At 40.8% G+C, this 20,601-nt stretch overlaps 1 protein-coding gene across 1 annotated transcript in view; it reads right to left on the bottom strand.

Annotated features, from left to right (window-relative positions):
- LOC122547230 (NADP-dependent malic enzyme-like) overlaps positions 1-20,601 on the bottom strand; it is a 434,918-nt gene that overhangs the window by 17,872 nt on the left and 396,445 nt on the right. Inside the window, exon 12 of the mRNA XM_043685873.1 lies at positions 7,229-7,402. Coding sequence (XP_043541808.1) covers positions 7,229-7,402 — 174 coding nt within the window. The remainder of the gene's footprint in view (positions 1-7,228; positions 7,403-20,601) is intronic.

Here is a 20,601-nt window from a genome sequence, read left to right as displayed (position 1 = left end):
CCAGTCTGTATACCACTGTGCTGCCACCTCTGCTGGGTATGTCCTGATGGTGGGACAGGACATATCCAGGGATGGTGATGGGTGGCGTCTGGAATATTGTCTGTAAGGTATGATTCCGTGAGTATGACTACATCAGGCTGTTGCTTGACTAGTCTGAAAGTTCTGTCAATTTCTGCATTAGCTCCCAGATGTTAAGGAAGGAGTACTCTGCAGGGTTGACAGGTCTGTTTCTGCTGTTATCTTTTCTGGTGACTAGGTCGATGAGAGGTTATCGTCCAGTTTCACTTCTTTGAAACTCTGTAACAATTCGTACAACTGAGGGGCATATGAGTCAACGGCATTGCTGTGGGCCTGGAGTCACATGCAGGTCTGACCAGGTGAAGATGGCAGGCATTAGTGAGACATATGGGTTTTTCAGACAATGGACAATGGTTTCATGGTCATCAATAGATGCTTAATTCCAGACTTTTTTTGTTGATTCCAAATTCCACATCGGTCATGGCAGGATTTGAATCTGGGTTCCCAAAACATTACCTGGGTCCTTCCCTTGAAAGCCTAAACAACTTGAACTAATTGCAGTCAAATTCATTACACAACTGTGTTATGTAACATAATTGATTATCTGTGGTGGTGTTTACAGACAAAACATGATAAGTTAGGTCAGTGATGCTCGGGTTATTGGATTATTCAGTTTTGTAGATATGGGTTGGTTCATTAAGAATAGTTTTATCCATTTGAATGATTTAGGAATCAGTTTCCATCATCAATTGGTACTTCTTGACTGAGTTTAATGAATTAAGCTTCTCTTTACTCAACTACGCTAAGGAGTAAATGTGAACAATTATATAACATTTAATAATTGTTGACAATCACCATTTTGTTTATATGTATAAATAATAGATATTAGTCACACAAATACAGAAAACTAATTTTAGAGCTACTATAGAAGCTGAACTCTCTCTGCTGCAAACTATATAATGATGAACAGGTGCACAAATTCCTGTGTACATTGAAAATGTATCATTCAATTAGTAAATCAAAACCTTTCAATAAATCTGTTCATGTTTAAGACTATATTGCATACCTTGAGTCACTCAGCCAAGATTTACATAGTTTTCATAATATATTTTAGCTGGCTGCATCAGACCATAAAATATAATCAGTAGAATTAGGCCATTTGGCTCATCGAGTCTGCTATATCATTCAATCACGGCTGATAATTTTCTCAGTCCCACTCTGCTGCTTGATTCCTGATGACGGGCTTTTGCCCGAAAACGCCAATTTTCCTGCTCCTCGAATGCTGCCTGACCTGCTGTGTTTTTCCAGCACCACTCTAATCTTGACTTCTTCCCATAATCTTTGATCTTCTTACTAATCAAGAACCTATCTCTAACTTAAATAAGCTCTGTGACTTGACATCCACAGTTTTTTGTGGCAATAAGGTCTACAGATTCACCTCAAGAAATTCTTTCTCACCTCAGTTCTAAAAGGTTGTCCCTTCATTCTAAGGCTGTGTTCTAGACTCCTAGTTTCTCCGAGAAACACCTTCATCACATCCACTCCATCTAGGCCTAAGTTTCAATCATATTTCCCTCAACCTTCTAAACACCACAGAGTACAGATCCAGAGGCCTTAACTGCTCCTCATATGTGAATCCCTTCATCCCAGTGATCATTTTTGTAAATCTCCTCTGGACCCCCACCACCAGAACATTCTGCCTTAGATAAAGGGGCCAAAACTGCTCAGAATATTCCAAATGGTGTGTGAATCTTCAGCCTCAGCTCTTGTACTCTAGTCCACTTTAAGTGAATGTTAACATTGCTTTTGCCTTCCTACCTTCCAAGTGAACTCACAGGTGTCCCCTGAACTAGGACTCCCAAGTCCCCTTGTGCTTCAGATTTCTGAAGACTCCCCCAATTAGAAAAAACAAACAAACAATCTACACCGCTACGCATCTTATCAAAGTGCATAATCTCACACTTTTCCAGATTACATTCCATCTGCAACTTATTTGCCCACTCTCCTAGCCTGTCAAAGTCCTTGTGCAAGTCACCTAACCTGCACATCCCCTGGACATGATCTAGCATGCCAATGCAGTTAACCTGCATATCTTTGGACAGTAGGGTGTTACAATTGCCATTTTCCAAACCTCTAGGACCCTCTGACTCCAATGATGCATATTGAAGTCCTCCATGATTATTGTGGTAGTGCCCTTCTTACATGTCTTGTCTATCTCCTGGTTTATTTTCCGCCCCATATCCTACTGCTAGGTAGCCTGTACACAACTCCCAGAGTCTTTTTTTCTGTTGCAGTTCCTCAACTCCATCCACACAGATTCGATGCCTTCAGACTATAGCTTCTTGCTAATCAATTTAATTTCATTTTTAACTAACAAGGCAACCCCGCCCCCTTTACCCATCTACCTATCCTTTCAACAGGAAAGGTATCTTTGGATATTTAGATCCCAGTCCTGATAACCTTGTCAATATGTCACCATGATACCCATAACACTGTACTATCAATTTCAATCTGCGCTGCAAGCTCATTTCCTTTGTTCCATATATAGCACACAAGGAAAACACCCTCAGTCCTGCATTGAGCACTACCCCTTCTCAATACTGTCCCTTTATCTGTTGAGTCTGAAGTTAGACTAATCAGGGATTAATTACTTGTGTCCATATCTCTTACAGCAATTATCTACAGACTTAACTAAACTTAATACTACTTGAATTCTCCAACAGCTTTCTTCCAAAAACAAAAAAAAGCCCATTTACTCAATACCATATTGTCTTAGCTGCCCTGCCATCCACCCCCCGCAACCCCCCTCTAACAACAGCCCCCATCCAGAACCACTCAGATATAAGAACAGAGAGCTAGTTTGAACCATTTCTCAGGAGATCCTGCTGAAACTCAGAGGCAGACAAGTGCAATGTGCTTCCCAACCATCTCCACTGAGCCCGAGTGCAACAGGTCAGAGGTAGACTGTTACTACAATACTGACTTGGAACTGCAACCCACTTAAAGTCATGGGCAAACCTGACTTGCACTATCAATCTCAGCATTGAATATGTGGAAAATAACAGACAAACCTGCTGGCCCATCAGCCAAACTAATCGTCAAATTTCTGAAACTTCAGAAAGACTTTATATTGATACAATTTACATTTTATTGATGGAATAAAATGACACACACACATCATGGTCACCATCTATTGGCACGAGAAGAGTTGGTTAAACATTTCAGATGTAACGTTTGATCAGAACCAGCTGAGGTGTTGAGTTATGCTTAAATATCCCTGAGACTAATTGTTTTGGCATTTTTAAAAATTTTATTTCGCCAGTAAAATAGTCTGAGACTATCAATGCTGCTTATAAGGGAAGTGATGAAGTCAACCACACAGCCTTATTAGCTAAGTACCTACTTTTCAACTGCTGACATACAAGTTGGATATCCTGAGTCTAGTGAATTTTGATTTATTAAGTTGCTTCAAACCAAAAATAATGGTTTTCAACTTCACTTGTGAGTTGTGGGAGTTGCAATTATAAGATTCCACAGCACATCAGATCTGATTTGATTTGATTTATTGTAGCCACGTGTACCTCAGTGCAGTGAACAGCTTTGTTTTGCAAGCAGTACAGGCAGATCATAGCGAACAAGGACATGCAGATCATAGGGTGCTTAGACAGAGTGAGGCATACAAGGTTACAGCTGCACAGGTGGCACACAAAGCAAGACCAACATTATTTGAAGTTAGAGACTCCATTTATCACACTAACAACAGTAGGGAAGCTATTCTTGAACCTGTTGGTGTGAAAGTTCAAGCTTCTGTATGTTCTGCCTGATGGAAAAGGTTGTAGGAGAGCATTACCAGGGTCTTGGATGATGTTGGCAGCCTTTCGTGGCAACGTGAAGTGTAGATATAGTCTGTGGAGGAGAGGTTGACTTACATATTGTCTTGGGCTGTGCACACCATCTGTAGTTTCTTACAGTTTGGAGCAGCGCAGTTGCTGCACCAGGCCGTTATGAACCAAGATGGAATGCTTTCTATGGTGCATCTGTAAAAGTTGGCGAAGGACTTTCTGGACATGCCAAATTTCCTAAGCCACCCGAGGATGAGCGGCGTTGTTGCGCCTTCTTGAGCGCTGCTTCTATGTGGGAAGTCCAGGACCGATGTTCTGTTATCGTCACTCCTGGGAATTTGATGCTCTCAACCCCATCACTGCTCGGTTAATGTCAATGGGGCTGTGTCCTCCTCCTCCTCTCTTCCTGAAGGGAATGATCAGTTCTTATGTTTTGCCGACATCGAGAGAGAGGTTATCATTGCATTATGACTCTAAGCCCTCTATCTCCTTTCTGTATTCTGACTCATCGATGTTCGATACCACAGCAATCTTGTCAGCTAACTTGTAGATGGGGTTAATTCGGAATTTGGCTATACAGTTGTGGATGCACAGAGAGTACAGTAGGTGGCTGAGAACATGCGCTTGGGGGTCTCCAAGGGTTAACATGGAGGAGGTGCAGTTGTCTACCTTTTGCCAATTGCAGTCTATGGACCAGGAAGCTGAACATCCAGTTGCGAGGGCAGAGCTGAGAGCTAGGTCTCAGAGTTTTGAGATCAATCTGGAGGGGATACGGGGTAATAGTGTTGAAGGAAGAGTGATCTGTGTTTTAGAAAGCATTAGGAATGGAAAGATAGTTTTAGTTTCATATTGAGTTCTGTGAATGGTTCTGGGCTGTCTGGAAATTCATTTGCATATATCTCTATAAAGCTTTTAAAACCATTGAATTCAGTGCCTTGGAAGCAAAGGCAAAGTAACATAGGACTCTGTTGCTAAGAGACAAGAACCTATGACATTGGAAGATAGAGACAGAAACAAGTTCCTTAGAAAAGACAGAACCACCAAGGCGGTCAGGTAACGTGCAGGGGCCTTTCGGAGGGAGAAGCAAGTCAGAGAAAAAAGGCTTGAAGCAGAAGCAGTACAGTCAGAGCTGATGGAAATCAATCCTGACTGGCTTAATGTCAGTAAGACAAAAGTTCCACTGCCTTCTGTTTCGGGAAAAGGAGTTTAAAGGACCCAAAATTAAGAAATAAATGAGCCGCTTGAGTAATTTGTTTAAAGGTCTCAGCAGCAGACACTGACTGAAGAATTAGCAGCGATTGAATGTAGGTGTTTGCTGAAAAGCAATTACAGCCATGCCCACTGAGCACGAACCTTTAAAGTTGAAGCGGGGTTACCGTTCATTGAGGGTTGAGTAAGATTGTTGTTGAGAGTAAAGAGTTGAATCTTCATTTTTATTATTGTTATAAAACCATTTCAGATGATTCTTGTATAGCATAATGTAATCTGTGTTCTCTATATGAGGTTCTTTTGTTAATTGGCAGTTTCTTGTGACTGTGTTCAGTGACTGACAACCGCAACTTTGTAAACAAATTACAAAAATAAAGCTTATGCTCTATCATGCCAGGTCTCACTCAGCGATTGGATACCATCAGCTGAGATCATAACTTTGTGGAAACTGGACTACCCCTTTTTAAATTGCATTCCCCACTTACTCTGCCTGGGTGTCAAACAAGGAAGTGCTAACAATAGGGATATGAATAAAGCATTAGAAATAAAACAGGCAACACTCAAATAAAAAAGTCTGTTCTAGCAAGCTATCCCAAAACCTCTTATCTTGAGGCTGCAAACACTGACACCTTATCATCTTTGAAAATATTGAACTCCCAACCATGAAATATCATGCTACATTTAACTGAACAGCAGGGGAAACTTCAAATATCTTGCTGTGGAACCATGCCATGATATACTGTTTGCTTAGAATTAGTTTGATGCTTATTTTGGATGAAGCTGACCTTAAAAAATAAAATGAAGGATGTCTGATATTGCACTATTACTTGTTCTAAAGTCTATTACCCTTCAAATGGAAAGCTACAAAGATAAACACCTCACATATTATAAGATTATAAATGCACCAGAAGTTCTGTTTTATGTATTTGGAAATATTCTCCAACAAATGAGAGAGAAAAGCCTACTTTCAAAACTATTACCGTGTTGCTAGTCACAAGTATGTCAATTTACTATTAACCACAGAAACAAACCATTACAAACAAACTTCCTCCATTGTTTGTGTTAGTCCATTTGTATTTGGGTCTGAATCGGTTAACACTGAGGAGTGCCAAAGCATCACATTCTGTGGTGATGAACAAAAAGGATCTCTGAAGACTAACATCTAACATCCAGGGCTGCCTCACAGACATTGTAAATGATTATTAGATTAACTTAGATTCCCTACAGTATTGAAACAGGCCCTTCAGCCCAACAAGTCCATACCGACCCCAAGAAGAGTAACCTCCCAGACCCATTCCCCATATTCCTACCTGACTATGGGCAATTTAGCATGACCAATTCACCTAACCTGCACATCTTTGGACTGTGGGAGGAAACCAGAGCATGCGTAAGAAATCCATGCAGACACAGGGAGAATGCGTGGAGTTTGCTCAGTCAGTCACCCAAGGCAGGAATCAAACCTGGGTCCCTGGCGCTGTGAGGCAGCAGTGCTAACCACTGAGCCACCGTGCCGTAAATGAGTTCAATCATTCATTCAATCATTTAGAGTACTATATGAAAACAAAGTAATGAGACATGTTATATCGTGTATTTAATTTTGCAGGTACAAGACTGGTTGCATGCCTTTTTAAGTGGATTATTTACTCTATTCTTTACCCTGTTTTTGTTCCTCTTAGAGTAAAGCACAGGGTGAATCAGACTGCTAGATGTAGTAGCAAACCCATCAATGAGTCACTAAATCATATAGCACGCAATACAAAACAACATTGGCAAATTTCTTGGGGAAAAATATAGTTCCAGTCTGTTGCTCACACATTCAAAATAGAGCCTTAAACACTATAGAAATGCTACCTTATTTGAAATTAAGGCCGTCTCCCTACAATTCAGGGAAAAGCAGCATGGGGGCTCAACTGTAATATTACACTTATTGAAATTAAGAAATACAGTTCATTAAATCAGTGTTCCACAGTAATCCAATAAAGAGCAGACATACTGTGCTGAAGATGGAGTGTGCAGACAACAAACTGTACACCTTTTGTATGTGAACAATAAACAAAGAACTGCAGATGCTGGAGATCATCTTTAATTATTAATCATTTTGCTATCTCCACAGCACTAATGTTATAGTCTATAAACTAATTGAACAAGGAACACATTACCTCTGCTGCAATAAGAAAAATTTCATCATGGATGTGCCTCACTCGACAGGCTACAACCCCAAGGGCAACTCCTGGGAAAATATAAGCATTGTTACCCTGGCCAGGATACAACACACGTCCATCTTCCAAGGTAACTGGGTCGAAAGGACTCCCACTTGCAAAAATAGCTTGGCCCTGCAACAGAAAAGGGAAAAGAGATAAAATGATTTGGAAATTGTATGACCAAGGCTAGATCACATTTTTAATCAGGATTACAAACAAAAAAAAAATGAAGTGGAGAAAAAAGATCACATGAATAATTGGCTAACTATTTTTCTTTCACATATTTGAGCTTAAAATTTTCAAAAAAGTTTCACATAACCATGGATATTATTGCCCCAAATCAGTGACAGTGATCCAATCCCAAATCCTAGCACCAAGTTAACTGCAGAGCCTAGATGCTGAGCGCATTGGAACATCAGAGCTTTTTTAGTGGACAGAAAGTTCGGGGGATCTTAAAGGTCATTTTCCTTTTCTGATCTTCTGCTTTCAGTGAAAGAAGTTGCTACTTGGGGGAAAGTAACTGATCATAGATAGGCCAATTATCTGGCGAAGCTCTATGGTGTCAGTTATAACTCTTCTTCACTGGCTCAAATTCTACCAGAGGTTTATCGAAAGCACAACTCCCAGGATGCCCAGACCCCGACCTAATGCATGGCAAGGGAGAGCGGGCGTAGCAGATATGGAAACCAGGTAGAAATTTGAATCCTTTCTTCCTTGACAAAAAATTTATTGAACAAATGGGACATATCCCACATATCTGGAGTACCTTACCAACTTCAAGACAGAACTGGCCTTTTCACTCTATCAGGCTCAAATTTCAGTGCAATCATCTTGAAAGACTGCTGGCATGGAAATTAATGCTGAGACAGGAGATGCCTACATATGCATCCTGGATAACTTGCAGCTCAGTCTGCTGAAAAGAACAAACATTCCAATCCCTGTGTGGCCACTCAAACTGTACAATAACAGGCATTGCAAGGAGCCTGTTCAGGCTCTCGCTTGGATAGAAAACCTTCAGTGTCATTCAGAAATACATTTATTCTGTAGCTTTTCATTATGACACAAATTTAGCAAGGTTACATGCCAGCCATTTCCGAAGCATCCCACAAAAGTGGTAAGGGGCATCAACATTACTCGCAAAACTAGGGCTCCAAAGGGGTTTTAGAAAGAATGATTTATTAATTGAAACTAGTCCTTGCAATTACATAAAGAGGCACACAGTATTGCCAGTTTAAATACACCTGCAGTATAACTGTAATTAAATTCCAGGCATCATGAGGTACATTTTCCTTCATTCATTAATGTTAGCAAAATAATCACCAGAAATATAAAGCACGTTTCCCTACAGAATACCAGAGCCAACTTTTTCCACCACATTAGTAATCATATACATCCTATAGTTCAGAGACTTGTTTTTCCATGAAGAAATCTATTTGCTCTGATCAAAAACATGAGTTCTACTGCTTAAACATAGATATTTATAAAAGGGATTTCAACTACATTTAAAATTTACCCTCAACAAGGCAAACATTTCTTGCTTAAATTATGAAATTTATGTTCAACTGAATAAACTTTCAGAAGATATAAACAATGCTTTTCTTTACAGTAGAAGTATTGCTTTATCCATTCTCCTACAAGGTTGTGCTCTTCAAATATGCTACTCTTTCAGGCTGTAGTATAATGCTGCAGTGAATATGGCAACCCAGCAAATTGGCAGAAGTTGACTAATTGAATAAAAGAAAACAGATTCAGGGCACAAAAACTCCAGCTTAGCTGTGATATGCATAAACAGGTAATAATACAGCATTTGCAAATTATATACTGTGGTATACAGAACATCGTTTATACTAGAGTTTTATAGTTAACCTCAAACAGCATAGAAGGGCAAATGCAAATACTGATGGACAAAATTTTAGATGCATTTCTAAGGGTCTGGGAATATGGTTGCACAGTAAACATTATCACTTTACGCTGAACATTAAGCAGTCTGGTTAAGTTTAGCCAAGTCAGTAATTTGCAATCACCTAACATTTGGGACTGTAAAATGTTTAAAATCGCTGTGCCTTTCTTGGAGGTTCTCTCTCCACAAGCCCCAGTGGGTTTCTTTTTACATCCCCTTCCCCCCCCCTCCCCCCCACCCCCACCCCAACCCCCACCAAACATTCATGCCAAACTTACCTTGTTACCCATGCCCAGATGGCATCTCGTGTATCCTATTCTCCTACTTGTTACAGGCAGAAGTACTAGCCATTACCAAGTCCATTAACTTTTCCTGGTACTGATACCATATTTAAAGACCAGCCACGCACCCGATCAAGCACTGGCAGTCCATAGTTGTCCTGCGTGGTTACCATAAGACCATATGGTTGTGGGGTGGGGGGCAATTAAACCTGTTTTACTGACAGAGACCTGGAGGTCTTGAATGAATGGGGTGGGGGTGGTTTGCATATATTTGCTACCCATGGAAATGTGCCTGAGATGTTAATGACTGATGGATGGCTGGAAGGGCAAGCTGAGCTAAAGGTGCCAAGTTACTGCTCTAACTTACATATCAGAAATTGTTGCCTTCTCGTTTTTGATCAGACATGCGCGAGTATGGGAAGCTGCCATTCAATGAAACAAGGTAATGTGATAATGAGAATAATGCATGCAAATAAGCCTCTTGCTCCTCACTTGCAGGATCTCATCTGGCTATTGCACACTTGCTTGGAAATTGAAATCTAGCTCTTGACAGCAGGAAGCTCCTTACTGCTGACCTCACATGATTCTCCCAGCTTTCGTGCTGATTGCTAGATTGTTCCATTCCTGCAAATACTCCACCCTTAGTGCTTTCTAAAAGTGAAATATGTTAGCTTAGTATTTAGTAGATCAAATAAACGAATCAACAGTGACGTTGACTTTAACACCAGCATTTCAGTTCTCAACATTTCACTGCCTCAAAATCCAGATCACAGTAGAAGCCACTTGTCATCTAATGATCTCAATTCATCAGCATGCTCCTATTACATGTTAAATCTAACCATTTTGCTCCCTTCCATCCCTGTGAAAGCTCCTTCCTCTGGTGCTACACCTCTAAACTTCCAATCCCACTCTGTCCCCTGATCGTGGGCGGCACGGTGGCACAGTGGTTAGCACTGCTGCCTCACAGCGCCAGAGACCCGGGTTCAATTCCCGCCTCAGGTGACTGACTGTGAGGAGTTTGCACGTTCTCCCCGTGTCTGCGTGGGTTTCCTCCGGGTGCTCCGGTTTCCTCCCGCAGTCCTAAAGATGTGCAGTTCAGGTGAATTGGCCACGTTAAATTGCCCGTAGTGTTAGTTAAGAGGTAAACGTAGGGGTATGGGTGGGTTGCGCTTCGGTGGGGCGGTGTGGACTTGTTGGGCCAAAGGGCCTGTTTCCACACTGTAAGTAATCTAATCTAATCTAATCTAATCTAATCTAATCTAATCTAATCTAATCTAATCCCTCAAACCTGTTGGCAATCATTGGGATCATGGCTATTCTATACTCAAGTTCATGTGTCTGCCTTTAATACCCTTACCTAACATCGAACTATCAATCTTATGTTTGAATGCTGCAATCAAACTCCATATTCACCGACAATGCAAGGACAGATATCCTTATTTCCATTACACTTCATAGCTTCCCCGAAAGCAACCCTCCCGTGTGTACTCAACATTTTTCTCCTGTTCATTATCATCCACTTTTCTCTTTCTTTTCCAAGTGCCAGTGGCAAAGATTGCATCCTTTACCTACAGTGCCCAAGGCCAGGCATTTACAGTGGAACAGGCCAAAAGGAGAAAGCAGCTAGTTCCTGTGTGCTTTCCAGAGCATGGAGGATTGGGACTAGTAGAATATGGACTCTCATGTGACATGAGTGGTGGTGTAAAATGGTGCAAATAGACATGTATTTGGTGGCTTGATCAATAGCCCTTAAAAAGGGACCTTTGGGGGAAAGAATTTGGTAAAATTATTGAGGGTTCACCCAATTGCCGGTCACTATTTTTTCCCAAATGAGGAGGAATAATCCTGAACCTCTCATCTCCACAGAAAAGCACCAGTCTGCTCCTGTACTAGCCTTCAGATGTTTAGGCTATTCACTGCCTGTCAAATCTGAAGGAGTGAAGAAATGGATCAGGTGATGCTGGAGTTCAGATTGTATTAATAAATAGCTACCTGTGTACTTCTGCTAGGCACGTTGTACAATCAAGAAGCCCAGTGAAAAAATTGAGAGGTGGGGTATGTTGCCTCTTTGAGAGAAAGAGAGCATGAGAGAGAGCGCGAGTGCGACAGAGAGCAAGCAAGAGAGAGTGAGCGAGAGAATGAGACAGAGCACAAGCTAGAACGAGAGCGCAAACGAGCCAGAGCACAAACAAGCCACAGCACGAATGAGCTATAGAGAATGAGAGACAGACAGTGAGTGACTCTGTGTGTGTGTGTGTGTGTGTGTGTGTGTGTGTGTGTGAGAGAGAATGAGAGACAGAGTGAAGTGTGTGAGTGAACGAACACTTGACTGATGCTGTTGTTACTAACAACCTGCAAAACAACCTGCATCAGTAACCAAACTACTGATTGGGCACTTTTGTAGATTATGAATCTGATTTTGGTCGATTATTCCACCCTTTTCTCAAATACTTGTGATGCACAAATAGAACTGTCCTTTGCCTGTTAAACTTTACATTTTGTTTCTCATTGCTAGCGATTTACAGACACATTTGCAGCGGGTTTATTTAAGTGCAACACCTTTATATAAATAAGTTTATGCACTACGAAGGCATTTATAAAATGAAACAAAATCTCTGATCAAAGTTCAGGTGCATTCCTGCATTGCATAGTTCATTTGCATTGTTCAAAATCACAACATCAGATTACAGTCCAACAGGTTTATCTGGAAGCACTAGTTTTGAGAGTGCTGCTCCATCAGGTGATTGTGGAGTGTAAGATCATAAGACACAGAATGTATAGCATAAATGTAACTGATATTATACATTGAAAAAGACCTGGATTGTTTGTTAAGTCGGTCATCTTTTAGGATGACCATTTTGGTTTCAGTTCTTTCATAATGTAAATCCCAGAACTTTTTTTTAAAGTTACATTCTCAAGTGAACTTTAACAAGAGATGCCATGTCAGCTCAGATAATACACTGAAGGTGTGAGGTGCCCTGGGTTAGGCTGTGTGTCCCATTCTTCAGACTGATCGCAATGAATCTCTCCAGAAAGCAACTAGACCAGCCATTACATATGGTGTCCAAGGAGCAGGTCAGAGAATGAGAAACCTGCAATGCATAACATACCTACTGAATCCAAGAGGTCTGTCCACAAGGCATATACCGTGTGATGGAATGCTCTCCACTTGTCTGATAAGTGCAGCTCCAGCAGTGCTGAAGGAGCTTGATGTCATTCAAGATAAACAAGCCCACATGACTGACACCCAAATCACCAGCTTCAACATGTATTCCCTTTACCACTGATGCACAGTGGTAGCAGTGTATGCCACCTACAAGATGCATTATCGCACCTTTCACACTCTCAACCTCCACCACCTAGAAGAACAAGCAGATATATGGGAACATCCTGACCTGCAAGCTCCCCTCCTATGTCACCATTGAAGTATATTTCAGCTCCTTCACTGTCACTGGGTCACATTCCTGAAGCTCCCTTCCTAACACCACTTTCAGTGCCCATATATCATAAGAACAGGAGGAGTTCAAGGTGGGAGCTAACCAGCAGCCTCCCTGGGACAGCTGCAGATTGGAAATAAATGCTGGTCCAGCCTGTGATGATCACATACCATGAACAAACATAACTAAAAGCTACATCATAAACAAAGTTGAAAAGTGCAATTTTTTCTATTCCTTACCATGATTCTGAACAGGATTTGAAGGAAACCTCCTGGGATGTTAAAGCTGAATTTCTTGCACAGAACAAAAATAAACTGATGTTCTGATGCAATGCTACCAGCCTAGTTTGTGACTATGATTGTGATCAGCTGGTCAAATCTTGAAGGAGCATATCTTTATTTGGGATTCTGCAAAACTTTATCCTTTTTATTAATCTTGCATTTGGTTGCTGTTTTCATAATATGCTGTTTTCATAAATCGTTAACATGCAAGTGGTTAGATTTTCAGTACGTGGAAAAATTTGCCAGGTTTGACAAATTAATTGCAGTTATACATTCTTTCCTATAAAGCAAGCACAATGGATTATTTGCTCAATGCAGAACTCACATGGGTTCCATTTCAGTAGAACGAGCTTCAGCTTTTATCATGTACTGGTACTGAGCTACAAGTTTCCACTCAATCGGTGAAGACAAAATAAAAGTCTACCCTGACATTTTCAAAGAAATGATTTTCCAAAATGTAATCACAAATAGAGTGGGCCTCCTGTGCAGAAGCAGCAGACGAGATCCATTTTTCTCCAGGACTATGAACTATGTAATTCAAAAGATTTAGAGAATTTCTTTTGGGGAAAACTGCTGCTAGTTTGATAAGCTAGTTACACTTACACATCCTTCTCTACTAGGTCGGCTTAGAAGAGTTGGGCACAAATTGACCTTTTCTTGTAGGGGAGTAGTCATAAAAATTTGAGAATCTCTTAAATTATTGCTACAAAAACAATTTTAAAATGCAACATTTTATGAGCTATTTGGATTGAATACAGCTGGAACGTTGCTCACTTTCTTGCCATCATTTTTCATCCAAATACATTCAGAGAGAATGCACAAGTAGCAAACATCTCCATTTCTCTCTCTGACAAAGTGTCAACATAATTGATTTCATGCTCTACAATCTTTCCCTCAATTCAGAATTGCTTAACAACTTGCATTTCTGCAAAAGCCTCAATTTAATACACAATCCCACACAGGAATGTTATAGAACAAAATGCACTATCAAGTCACATAAGCGACATTAAGGTGAATGTTTTGACAGATATAGATTTTAAGAAACATTTTGAGGAAGGAAGAGAGATGGTGAAATAAGAGGGAGACATAGACCAATTGTGGTGGTTGGGAGGGGGGTGGGGGTGAGTAGAGCTGGTTTGGAGAATGTTGTGGTGTAGGGTCTAGTAGTCATTTCACAACCATCTTTCATTGCAGTATTGAGGGAACACTACATGGTCAAGAGGTTTTTTTTGTCTCACCCAACATCTTGTCCTAGTCATCACACAAACAGACTAACTTAATTAATTAGCTGTGGAAACTGGTCTGCAAAATGGTTCCTAAATTTGGATGCACCATAATAGTAACTGGACTTCAACAGTAATTCACTGGATATGAAGCATCTCAGACATTGCAAAGACAGCACATGTACTTAATTCCTTCCTTTAACAATCCTTCTCTTTTCCAACGTGCCAGTACAAAATTACCTTCTCCTTTTTTACACTGGTATATGCTTGTTTTTATAAGTAACACATTGTCCAATGGTGCGCCATTGAAACCAACCTGTGTCAGCACTGATGTGGTACATGTGAAAGTGCAATCCTAATTGATCTCGTTAGACAATCCCATGTAAAAAAGTTACATTTCTATAGGGCCTGATGTATGGAAAGAATATAATGAAAAAAATGGCACTGAGCCAAAGGAGGGGGAAATTTAGTTATAGAGAGAGGAGGAGAACTTCAAGGTAGGCATCCTTGGAAGAGCAGAGGGGGGGAAAGGTAAGGCCTTTTGCTGAGGACTGATCGTTTGGCCTCACCTAAGGGGAGGTCTGGTTGGGGGGGGGGTGCAGGATGACGGTGAAAACACAGCAGGGCTAGGAGCTAGGACCTGGTGTTGGGCTGGAGCTGGGAGTGGGATTTAATTAGAATTGACTGATCACATAACTAACAGATTGGATAAATGCTCAGCATTCCTGCACAGCCATTCAGCTCCTGACCTCATTACAGTTCCAGTTCCAATATGAACGAGATGCTAACACATGACCTAGGCGTGAGTGACTCCTCTCAACATCAGGACCAGGGATAGCAGGGGGTATGGGAAGTTCCTACCAAAATTGAAATCAATGAGAATTGGGTGGAAAACAGCTCCTGGTTAGAGACATACTTGGCACAACCATAAAACTTGTAGTTGTTGGAGTCAATTATCTCTATCCGAGGACATCAGTTTCCTGAAGGTCAATACTTTTAAGCAATCCATTCAGACATGTTATGACACGCCTCTGAAGTAGCTGGGACTTGAATTTGGGCTACCTGCTTCAAAGATAGGGACACTACACTGTGCCACAAAACCACTAAAATATAGACATTTTCAAATCAGCCTGTTCAGATATGCCATTACACAACTCTGGCACAGAGGGATGTACGGATGGACGGCGGTGTTGTTGGGGGGGGTGGTGGTGTTGGTGGTGGTTATGATGGCCCCACAACAGATGGTGGAATTCAAATTCAATTTTTTAAAAATACACCTCAGTAGTCAAAAGTCTAAAGATGACCATGAAATTTGTCGACTGTCAGAAATATCTACCTTGTTCGCTAATGCAACACATGGTCTGGCGTATATTCTTGATTACCAAGAAATATAGCGTTGAGGTGAAAATCAGATCAGCCATGACCTCAATGAACAGTAGTACAAGCATGAAGGGCCAAATGGACTACTATTGTTCCTTGCTTGTATGAAAAACACTGATACAACTCAAAACCTTTACAGATTGCTTGATTGGCACTCCATTCACTCATTTAAAAACTTACTCATCCCTCCACTGCCATACAGTAATAATATATTCAAGGCGGACTGCAGCAAATCACTAAGCATGTTTTTACAGCACCTTCCAAGCCTAAAGCCTCCATGTTGCACACTATCCCACCTTGAAAATACATTGCTTTCTTATTGGATCAAACAGAGAGAAAAAAAAAATCAAAAAGGAATAGCAATTGATTTCCGAGATGAATGGCTTGGTTATGAACTTGTTTGTGGTGGTCCCACTTATGTGCTGCTCTTGCCCTTCTAGATCGAAGTAGTCATGGGTTTGGAAGGAGTACAGTGCCCTTCTCAGGGGCAATTCAGGGTGGGCAACACATGCTGGCCTCGCCAGAGATGTTCACATGTCCACAGAGGGATAAAAAAAATTACAGAGTAAGGGTGACCAAAAATGTGGACAAAGATTTGGGATATACATTGGGTCTTAAAGGAAGTGAGCTAAATGAAGAAACAGATTTAGGAAGAGAATCCTGTAGCTACAGCTAGCACGGTTTATCTGATGAAGGGCTTTTGCCCGAAACGTCGATTTCGAAGCTACTTGGATGCTGCCTGAACTGCTGTGCTCTTCCAGCACCACTAATCCAGAATCTGGTTTCCAGCATCTGCAGTCATTGTTTTTACCTAGCACAGTTTACAGTCTAATTGCAGCAAATAAGCAGTCAGCACATCTAGGCACTGGACCACATGCAGATGTGTTAAGTCCATAATGCCACCAACTACTGAAAATTATTACAGACAAGCTTTTTTCTCTCCCAATAAAAAAAAAAGAGTAATGGTATTAGATTGTTTTAAAAGAAACTTCACATTTTAGATATCCAATGTCAACATCACAGATCCCCGGGAGAGGCACAGCATAACTGAAAGCAAGAGATGCACGAGGACAGAGTTATGACTTTTCTTGCTTCCCTACCTCACCCCGCAAAGAAAGATTACAAGAAAATAAAAATGAGAGATAGACATCTGTCATCCTTGTACTCCTGACATCTCTTCTTTATGATGCACGTATGTATACTTGAACTTTTACTTTTATTGAGACCATCACTTTTATTTTTCCAAGTTTTGGTTTGAAATGGAGTCGAAGCTGAAAATTGGACTTCCAATATAGCTTGTTTTAAAGAGAGAATGAATGACCGATGCTTGTAATTTGGAATTGGCCTGGAAAGGTAGTGCAGGTTAATTCCTGCTCCAAGAACACTGTAGATGAACTAGCATCGAGGTGTTGCTTTGTTCAGGGACTGGCAGCTGATTGGATGTCGAATTGGTCAATCAAGAGAGGATCAGTGCTGGCCAGCCAATCACAGATTATGGTGCAGTAAAGGGGAAAAAATGAATTGGTGCTGACTGGGTTTTGGGCAGGAAGCAGTTTTGTTTTAGAATGCTTCTGGACTGGGGCTGTTTTATTATTTACGCTCTCTCTAGTTCTTTTCCAGTTATCAACTTGCTAAAAGTTTTGAGAAAAGAACCTCAGTCTGTAGGAAATACACAAGATTTTGTTTTAAACTTTGGCACTCTCAAAGTATCAAACAGTGTAAAACTCAAATACTGGAAATTTTATGGCTATATTATCGCCATCTGCGATGTTGGAATAGTCAGTTGAGGGTGCAAGACGATTTTCTGCTGCTAAGTTTTATTGAAGGCAAAGTTGCATTATTATTTAAGTGACTTATTCTGTCAATAAAAGAGTAACAGTGATGTCTATATCCCCTATACTTCTCTATTATTTAGCATATGCTTTTACATTCTTGTTCAACTAGAATCTTTGATCAGCCAACATTCTCCTAGTCCCATAGGTGCCATTAACAAAACGTTTGCTATAAGTCAGTCTCCAGAGGTCTGTGGAAGTTCTCTGCATTGACCAGTGACTTTAGAATTCAAGCAAAATATGCAGTCTTATGTGTCTGTACTACAATTCAAAGGATTTCATGAAGGTTTGGTATCCTTCATTGAAATGATTATCCACCTGGCAAATAAAATTCTTTAATTTACTTCTTTAAAATTTATTCCTTCACTGTGCCAACCAGTGAAGAAGCAGAAGTTTATGAAAGACAAAGATTGGGCTTAGATTATAGATATTGATTAGATTACGTTGTTGTTTATCTTTCTTCTGCTGAAGTCATATTATAAATAAAAATTATTAATTTTTGTTGAAGTTATAAACTTGGCGTCCAATATCTTTTAATCATAAAGTCTGGTTACGAACAATTGAACAAATCTGAGCGTCATTGCAGGTTTTAATTTCACTGTTGTGAATCCCATGATAATGGGGCTGTTTTGGTTCAGCTTACTATCCCTCGTCATAACACTCTAGTGTTCATAAAATGGTCAGATTAAAAAAGGCAAGAGTTCCTTGATGTAATGAGTGCTTGACCTACTTGGTTACTGAATGGAACTGCTTAGTAAATAGACAAATGAAAGCCAGAAACAATCAATCATTCACTCTATTCACACCAACACCCAGTAATAGCAGTGGGTATCTACAAGATGCACCATAGAAATTCATCAAGGCTCCTGAAACAGCACTTTCTAAACCCACAACTGCTACCATTGGACAAGGGCAACAGATACATGGGTGTATTCCCACCCAAATGTTCCTTTCTATGCCACCTAAAATCCGGATTTGGAAATAATATCGTCATACCTTCAGTGTCACTGGGTCAAAGTCCTGGGAAACCCTCCCTATCAGCATTGTAGGTCTAACTACACCAAATGCCCTCCAGCAATTCGTGCAGACAGCTCATCACCAGCTCAAGGGCAACTAGAGATGGGCAATAAATGTTGGCCCAGCAGTGATGCTCACAGCCTGTGAATTATTGAGTTTTTAAACATTGTACAAGCCAACCAAGTTTCTTCAATGCAAATCACTAAAACAGGTTAGATATTTTCTAATCAAACTGTTCAGAGATATTCTGACACACCTCTGCAGCAGGTAGGTCTTAACCCAGGCCTTCTGGCCCAGAAGTAGGGACACCACCACTGCATCACAAGAGCCACTGTACCCACATAGACTCAGTGATTTTGTTTTAAAATTAGACATCAAGTTGATCCTAATCAACTTACAAAAGTCAGATATTCTTTGGGAGGCCTAAGCTCTATCAGCCAATCTCCGGCAGTAAATAAAGATCTGTTTAATTTCACAGGCATCCAACTCAAATCAAATTGTTAAATACATGTGGTTAGATATGTAATATGTGCAGATTTGTTAGCCAGCATCTATTCTTCAGCCAATCCTGAGGGAAATGAGCACATTTTAAATTGGCACAAGGTCACTTGCGATTTGCAAGTGTGGTTTGTTTTATAGTCAAGTTAAAATGTCACCCGGGAATTATTCTTGTCCGTTTCATTGATGGCAGCTGAGATTACAGTGAACAAGTTAACAGCTGGTAATGATCCATCAGATGAACTGTCAAATCCCCCACATGCAACCTCGCAATATCAACACAGTTCCAGCCACCCAATTATTGACTAAACTCCCCAACACCCTTCATATTCCCCTGTCCCAATCCTTTGCCTCACTCCTCCTGATCTCTTTCTGACAGTGCAACATTTGCAACCTGTAGCAGTTGTGGGCCATAAAAAAGTCACTGTGTACAATGGTTTCGGCCAACACAGAATGTTTTAGGATAGTCTTAAAAAGTACGGGATGGGTGAAAATAACTATTCAGCAGTAAACCAGCAGAGCAAAACTGAGCAGCTATAGAGATGTCCAACACAGAAACAGACCCTTTGGTCCTATTTATCTATGCTGACCAGGTATCCTAAATTAATCTAGCCCCATTTGCCCAGCATTTGGCCCAAAACTCTCTAAACCCTTCTTATTCATGTTTTCGTCTTTTAAACATTGTAATTGTACTTGCCTCCACCACTTCCTCTGGCAGCTCATTCCATACATGCATCACCCTCATCATGAAAAAGTCGCCCCTTAGGTTTCTTTTAAATCTGTCCCCATTCACCTTAAACCTATGCCCTCTAGTTTCGGATTCCCCTAACCGGAGGAAAAGGCCTTGACTATTCATCCTAACCAAACCCCCCATGATTTCAACAACCTCTAAAGGTCACGCCTCAGCCTCCAATACTCCAGGGAAAATAGCCATATCTTATTTAGCGTCTCCCTCTAGCTTAAACCCTGCAACCCTGGCAACACTCTTGTAAATCTTTTCTGAACCCTTGCAAGTTTCTTAAAGTCATTCCTTATAGCAGGGAGACCAAAATTGAACAGCACTCTAAAAGTAACCAATATCCTGTAAAGCTGCAACATGATGTCCCAACTTCTATACTCAATGCTCTGACCAATAAAGGCAAGCATACCAAACACCTCCTTCACCACAGTCTGTCTGCAAATCCACATTCAAGGAAACCCACCCATTTAACATCCTTCATGATTTTAATCCCCCATTGACTTCAGCAGAAACTATTGGGTAGGTAGCCTTCAAGAAGTTTTCCTCCTATTTCTACCAGAATCTCAGGGAGTCCCTCTCCCACTGCAACTCCCAGGTCATTTCCTCTGCCCTGAAGCTCTTCAACCATGTCATGAAACAAACTCGGTACCACAGCCACATTTGCTTACTTCAACAGCTTCCTCATTTCCCCTTCCCCCACCTCATCCTAGTTTCAAACTTCCAGCTCCGCACTGTCCCCTTGA

Source organism: Chiloscyllium plagiosum, chromosome 3 (assembly GCF_004010195.1).
Source record: "Chiloscyllium plagiosum isolate BGI_BamShark_2017 chromosome 3, ASM401019v2, whole genome shotgun sequence".
NCBI lineage: Eukaryota > Metazoa > Chordata > Chondrichthyes > Orectolobiformes > Hemiscylliidae > Chiloscyllium > Chiloscyllium plagiosum.
The sequence above is the reverse complement of the archived record's forward strand: the minus strand, read 5'-3'. Positions and strand labels throughout refer to the sequence as shown.